The 7,816-nt window shown below is 44.0% G+C and overlaps 1 protein-coding gene across 1 annotated transcript; it reads right to left on the reverse strand.

The window, feature by feature from the left end:
- Window positions 1-3,406: 3,406 nt before the first annotated feature.
- LOC125374842 (uncharacterized protein K02A2.6-like) lies at window positions 3,407-7,231 on the reverse strand. Its single transcript, XM_048386513.1, has one exon. The coding sequence runs from the start codon at window positions 7,229-7,231 to the stop codon at window positions 3,407-3,409; it is 3,825 nt and encodes a 1,274-aa protein (XP_048242470.1).
- Window positions 7,232-7,816: the final 585 nt, after the last annotated feature.

The following is a 7,816-nucleotide window of genomic DNA, read 5'->3' on the forward strand; positions in this document are numbered from 1 at the left end:
TCTTCATAACATCCTTCTGTGTACTATGGCTCAATATCATTAACTGGTAAGTCGATTTGTGATATTTCATCGAATGTATTTGACTACTGCTTTGCTTTGCATCAAAGACAGTTTTAACCATACATTGTGGCCACACCCCCTTTGTGCATAGGCTTGAACCCCGGCCTTTAAACCCAACTCACTCACTCACTGTTATGGGAAGTTTAGGGTCGAGGACTTTAGGGTGTTTGACATTGTCTGGGAGTCCCTCAGCCTGTCTGAGTCTACCAACAACTCCTACCATGCCATCAGATGGGTCATATTCTGGATTGAGTTCTATAAGTCTGCTTGTACGGGTTATTGCTTTGCCTTCTCTGAATAATGCAATTTCATCAGGAAAGCATTCCAGCTGAATTTGATGAAACAACAGTGTTCCCGCTTTCTCTATGAGTTCAACTTCATCAAATTGATCACTTATGGCCGCCCTGTCAAGGCACTCCATGGTAGCCTTGACTAGTGATTCCCAGTACTGAGAACAATCAGGAAGGTTCACAGCTTAGATATTGCCACAGAAACATTTCTTCAGTTCATCTGCTACCTCAGCAGCATCAGGAATATCACATTTGTCTATGAGTGTCGGCCTTTTCTCAGAGGATTCTAGAAGGAAAGTAGGTTCCTCCATTGGGAGGCAACACAGAGTTCCTGCAAGGTTAAACCTCTTGTGACATCATCGACTGGGTTATCCATGTGTTCACATAACGCCAGCTGTCTGCAGGAGTCAGGGGTTGTATCTCAGGCCCGAGTCCCAACAAACACCTTGTACCGACACAACTCTGACTGAAGCCATGTCAAGACAGTTGTTGAGTCACTCCACAATATGGTATCTTGGATCGTTATGCTCAGTTCTTTGTGAAGTTTAGTGGCTAACTGTGCACCAGTAAGGGCAGCAGAGAGTTCTAGTCTGGGCATTGAGAGCAGCTTCTCAGGAGCCACTCTACTTCTCACAGCCACAAAACTGACAGCTATCTCACCATTACTCTCTGCACTTCTCAAATAGGCAACTGAACCACAGGCACGCTCCGAAGCATCACAGAATATGTGTAGTTGTCTCTGTGACTGAGAACGATCATGGTTTCTAGATGTGTAGCATCTTGGTAGACACACTTGAGGGATATCACACCGTTCAGATTCCCAAGTTTTCCAGTTTCTATTACAGCATCCCATTCATGTTTTGATCTCCTAAGGTCCTGCACCAAGATTCTTGCTCTTGACGTGAACAGTGTCAAGTAGCCGATAGGATCATACTATGTGGCAAGGATCTTATACATAACTTTCATTGTCAGTTTATCTTACGTAACTGGTCGATACTGGTAGCTAAGTTCGTCAGTGTTACATTTCCAGTGCAATACAAGAGCAGGTTCTTGCTTATCATCATGTCCAAGACTTGCCCACAGCTCGAAGGTATCTGACTTTGCCTCTGCAGGCAAGTCTTCTAGTATCTCAGGTACATTGCAAGCCCACTGACAGATGTCAAAGCCACCTTCAGCAAGCACCTTTCTCAGATTTGTAACTTGTTTCTTTGCTTGGCCAGGATTCATCCGACTATCCAGGCAGTTGTCTTCGTAGAAAGCCTTACCAACACACTTCATAACTTCAGGGTTCCGCCGCTGATCGTCAATTGCTTCAGTAGGGCAATGGTCACACAACATTGACTGCAAGTAGTACCGAAGGTCAGTACCTGCCATTCGTAGACAACTGGATCCACATTATTGTTCAAATTGCGCCACAGGAATCTGAGGATGGGTTTGTCTTCAAGTAGGAGTTCCAACTGGGTATTGTCAAAATCTCAAGAACATGCCTAGGAGGGAGGATCCAAGGGTAGGACCCAGTAGAAGATGGCTATTGAGATCTTGGCCCTTGTACTCATAAGAGCAATTGAAGACAAAACGATTCTCCCCATTGCGTCAACAAGGTGATGGGGGATAAACCATGATTCATCGGTTAACCTTGCCTGTTCGTCACTTATGATTAGCACAAAACCTGCATCAACTAGTCTCTGAATTTGATCATTGCCGATCTTTGCAACTATTGGTGATTCTGATGGTGTTTCTCAGTTCGTCTCAGGTTCGACATCACAGCTTCCTTTCCTGCCTGTAACTTAATATGGTCCGATTTTCACAGGAGTGGTGTTGCATAGTGCTTACCATCGCTAACTTTCACTCGCACTGTTTTAGCTTCAAGTTCGGATAAAACTTCTTGATCCTGTTTGGAACGATTTAATTTTCTCTCATTGAAAGGCAAAAAGTCAATTTGCAATAGGTTCAACATTTTTCATCACCTGATCTGGACTGGAAATTGCTGTGAAATGCCATTGGATGTCTTTGGGATTCATGGATAGCTGACTTGGTCCCTGGAGGGCCCAGTCCAGCTTGGTATGCACTGCCACTGGAGCTCGTTCCGGATCAAACATGATTGGTTGGGTTGGCAGTATGAGAACTGCATGATCAGAACCCATGAGGATAGTAGTGATAGCTTTGTCGATCATTGGCAAAGGTGTATTTCTCAAATGAAGGTAGTGCATCTTGAGGGCTTCCACTGGATACAAATACTCTGACAAGGATAGCTGCTCAAAGGTGAAAGCGTTGAAAATCGGGAATCTAACATCAGGTCTTGTCTCTGGATGAGATCAGAAGGTTCACGCTGTGACCTTGGCAGTTGAAAGGTCCTTCATGAACTGTCGTGAGCATGATATTATCTGGCGTCTTCAGAAGGTTCAACTGCTTCACCACAGAGGTCAGTATCATTGTCCTCATCGAACAAACATCTAAAACAAAATAAGTAAGTGGGTTGGTGTGGTAACCCCTGACTACATACAATCATTTAATAAACAAGACAACCCGGTATTAGAGGGATAGTCAAGATGTACATGTATTTACTCTTCTTGAGTGTTTACATTCATGGCGGAAACAGCCGTCGCGAGGGTTCCCAGAATTCCCTGCTGAGGGAGCAGTTATTATGCTTAAGTGGAAATCACGGGGAGTGGCTTATTGTTTAAACTGTTACTCTATGACACTCCTCCCCCATAGTTTTGTTGCACTTTAAACATAACTACCATAATGAATCTACACATGTTGAAAGAACTGACAATTGCTCCAGAAGATGTAAAGTGTCTCTTCACACATCTCATTGGAACATTTTAAATGAAATTTAACCAATATTGTTCCAGATGTTATTTAGAGTCTCTCATGTCACACAATAACTGGAACACTTTAACTGAATATGCACTTGCATTAATGATTAAAGATAACTGGATATGCATCTGCTTATGTCTGAATAAGGGAACCAATAACAAGATCCAAAACTATCAATCACTGATGGTTCACTTAGGTGACAAATAGTGTGAAATACATCACATTCTCATTACAGTTCATAACTCAGCAGCAATCTTTAGATTAAGTCTATCCGGCGCTTTCCGGATTCTGGAAGAACGACGAAATGCTTGCGCACCACAAGAATCTGACTGAGTAGGAGATAGTGCCTCTGGTAAGACCTGCTGTGGCTCGGGCCTTGTAGAAGTAACTTCATCTTGCAAGTGAGGGGTACCCGGAAGTACTGGAATGTTGCCAGGTTCAGGCAACATAGGTAACTTGTCAGGTAGTTCTGGTAGAACTGATTGTTCATGTGTTGATGGAACTGATTTATCATGTTGGCTTTCATGCTTCAGAACATGGCGCAAACGCAGGTGATCAATATGGCGCTTGACAACACCACCATTGTCAAGACGAACATGGAACGACACTGGACCGGTTCTCTCTGTTATGATTCCTGACAACCATTTGTCACCAGGACGAAAGTTTAAAACATACACAAGATCTCCAACTTGCAAGTGACAGTCCTTTGCATGTGCATCATGTACTGACTTTTGCTGTTCTTGTTTGTTCCTAACTTTACAGCTCATATCTGGATGAAGAAGATTGAGATGAGACTTTGGTCTTCTTCGAAGAAGTAATTCTGCTGGAGATAACCCCGTTGTAGTCTGCGGGGTAAGTCTGTATCTGAACAAAAACCGTGCAAGTTTTGTGTCCAATGTGCCCCCTGTCATACGTTTAATGCCAGATTTAAAGGTTTGTACAGCTCGTTCTGCTAACCCATTAGAGGCAGGGTGATATGGTGCCACACATGTATGAGTGATGCCATTACGTTTCATAAAGACAGAGAATTCCTCACTTGTAAAACAAGTGCCATTGTCAGTGACCACTTGGTCTGGCAGTCCATGAGTTGCAAACATATGTCTGAGACAATCAATTGTAGCAGTGGATGTGGCACTGTTCACTGGAAACACTTCCAACCATTTAGAATGTGCGTCAATACACACAAGGAACATTTTACCCAGGAAAGGTCTGGCATAGTCTAAATGCAAACGACTCCATGGATGTTCAGGCCATTCCCAAAAGTGAAGCGAAGCCTCGGCTTGTACTGGACGAGACTGTTGACACACAGAACAGGTTTTCACCTTGAGTTCCAATTCATCATCCATCTTTGGCCACCATACGAATCCACGCGCTACAGACTTCATGCGCGAGATACCTGGATGAGCTTCATGCAACATGTTCACAACAATCTCTCGACCTTGTGGCGGCACAACAATACGATTGCCCCACAAAACACAGCCATCAAGGACACTCAATTCATGTTTCCTTTTCACAAAAGGAGTGAAAGACTCCTCTAGATTTATGCTTGGCCATCCAGAAAGAAGGAAATTTCTTACTCTGGAAAGGGTTGGATCTCTGTCCGTCCATTGTTTAATTTGCCATGATTTCACAGGAGAAGCATCCATTGCTTCCAGTAAGAGGATTGTGTCCCCTGGTAGAGGTGGATTTGGTGGTGTGTATGGTAAGGGAAGACGACTCATGCAGTCGGCATTCGCAAGGGAAGTACCTTTTCTGTACTCGATTGTATAGTTATATGCAGAGAGGGTTAATGCCCAACGTTGAATTCTGCTCGATGCCATCTGTGAAATGCCCTTGTCCCGACTGAAGATGCTCTCGAGGGGTTTGTGATCTGACAACAGAGTAAAGGAACGCCCGTAGATATACTGATGGAACTTCTTAGTTCCGAAGATAATTGCTAGAGCTTCACGATCCAATTGAGAGTAATTCTTTTCTGCTTGCGACAGAGACCTGGATGCGAATGCTATTGGTTTCTCTACACCATCATCAGACTGATGTGAGAGGACGGCACCTACCCCATAGGGAGATGCATCACACGCCAATACAAGTTTCTTATGGGGATCATAATGCGTCAAGAGATCACAGGAAGACAAATGTCCTTTCACCATGTTGAAAGCTTTTTTCTTTTGAGCTCCCCATGACCAGGTAACTTCTTTCCTGAGAAGCCGATGCAAGGGTGCCAAGGTAGTGGCGAGATTAGGCAAGAAACGCTGATGATACTGCACGAGTCCAAGGAAGGATTTAAGTTCAGCAACATTGCGTGGAGCTGGAGCCGACACTATAGCCTTCACCTTTTCATCAAGGGGATGCAAACCCTGCGCATCTATTTTGTGACCCAAATACTCTACTGAGCCGACCATGAATTTGCACTTCTGTGCGTTCAATCTGAGACCAGCCTTGCTAAGTCTGGATAGGACTTCCTTCATGTTTTCCAAATGTTCCTGTTCAGAGGCCCCGGTGACGAGAATATCATCCAAGTAGACACAGACATGGGGAATGTCTTTGAGCAAGCACTCCATAGTTCGCTGGAATACAGCTGGAGCTGCCGATATGCCAAAGGGTAAGCGCTGGTACTGATAGAGGCCACGATGAGTGTTTATAGTCGTGAGCTTTTGCGACTCCTCATCAATGGTTAACTGTTGGTAGGCTTGACTTAAATCCAGTTTCGTGAAAGTCTTTCCACCTGACGAAGATGCGAACAGATCTTCGATCCGTGGAATGGGGTAAACATTAGTACGAGCGACCTTGTTGACAGTTAATTTGTAGTCTCCGCAAATTCGTATGTTCCCATTGGATTTAACCACTGGTACGATTGGAGCAGCCCAATCAGAATACTGCACTGGCTTGATAATACCCTGTTTTTCAAGGCGTTCAAGTTCATCGTCAACTTTCTGACGAAGAGCATAAGCAACATTCCTGTGCTTATAAAATCTTGGCACATTTGAGGTGATCTCAATAGTGACCTTTTGATCCTTGAATTCCCCTATATCATCTTGGAACACATCAGAATAAGAGTTCAAAATGTCTTGTAACCCTTCATTTCTCACATTCAAAATTTTCCCCCAATCTAATCTGATGGCCTGAAGCCAATCTCTGCCAAGCAAGTTCTCGCCATCACCTTCCACCACTGTCAGCGGGAGAGTAGCGGACTGATTTCCATAATTTACTTGAACGTCTGTAGTGCCTACTATCGGTATTCTCTCTCTGTTGTAGGACCGAAGAATAGCATTGGTCTCACTTAACTTGGGCCTGTCATCACCCTCCTTCCACACTGAATGGAAAGTACTTGAACTGATCACGGAAGTTGCTGCGCCAGTGTCTATCTCCATAGTTAGCTTTTTACCATTAACTAACACTTCAATGAGATAGGGCTCCACTCTGTGTCCCTTACCACTCAATCCGTTTTGAGCATGTTGAGTTTCTACCTTAAAAAGTCCATATTCATTGTTCTCGTCTTCCTGAGATACATCGTCAATACGATTAGCATGATTAGTGGAAGATCTGTTGTCCTTGTAATGGGTACCACGACCATGACCACGGCCCCTGTCGCGACCACGACCACGGCTGTGACCACGACCTGAAGATCTATCATTCATGGCGCTTCGAGAGCGACAAGCACGCTGGATATGACCAACCTTATTACAATTGTTACACACAGCATTTTTGTAATAGCACTGACTACTGACATGATTTGAGCCCCCACAGCGATCACACTTCCTGCCTGCATTATTTCTCCTGTTATCCTCTCTAATCTTGTGCACTGGCCTTGGCATCTGATCTCCCCCTTTAATATCACGCACTTCCTTAGCAGCCATTTCCATTCCTAAACACAAGGAGTAAGCCTTAGCAAAGTCCAATGTTTTCTCAGTTAACAGTCTTTTTTGCATTGCTTCGTTGTTGATACCACACACTAGACGATCCCTTAACTGAGTCTCTAAATCAGTGTATTCACATGTCGATGCCAAACGACGTAGCTCAGCCACATATTCCGATACAGTTTCATTAGGCTGTCTATCACGCATATTGTACCTTCTCCTTTCCATCATAATAGTGGGTTTCGGGTGTAAATGTGACTTCATCAGGTGTACTAACGCATCATAAGAATGATCGCCAGGTTTCTGTGGCGTAGACAAGTAACTTGTATGACTTCGCACCAATCACACTCAATAGAATAGCACGCTTCCTACCCTGATCTGTAATTTCGTTTGCTTCGAAATAATGTCCAAGTCTCTCGACATATTCATTCCAGTCATCAGTCTGAGAATCATATTCATCTATTTTGCCGAAGGTAGCCATGTTGTTTTGAATACCGGGCGAACGCACGTTGTCTGAACAAGATCGTTGTTACTACACGCCGGCACGACAAACGCACTAAATTGACCTCGTCGCCAATATATGTGGTAACCCCTGACTACATACAATCATTTAATAAACAAGACAACCCGGTATTAGAGGGATAGTCAAGATGTACATGTATTTACTCTTCTTGAGTGTTTACATTCATGGCGGAAACAGCCGTCGCGAGGGTTCCCAGAATTCCCTGCTGAGGGAGCAGTTATTATGCTTAAGTGGAAATCACGGGGAGTGGCTTATTGTTTAAACTGTTA

This window comes from Haliotis rufescens, unplaced genomic scaffold (genome assembly GCF_023055435.1).
Source record: "Haliotis rufescens isolate VD_foot unplaced genomic scaffold, xgHalRufe1.0.p SCAF_6, whole genome shotgun sequence".
NCBI lineage: Eukaryota > Metazoa > Mollusca > Gastropoda > Lepetellida > Haliotidae > Haliotis > Haliotis rufescens.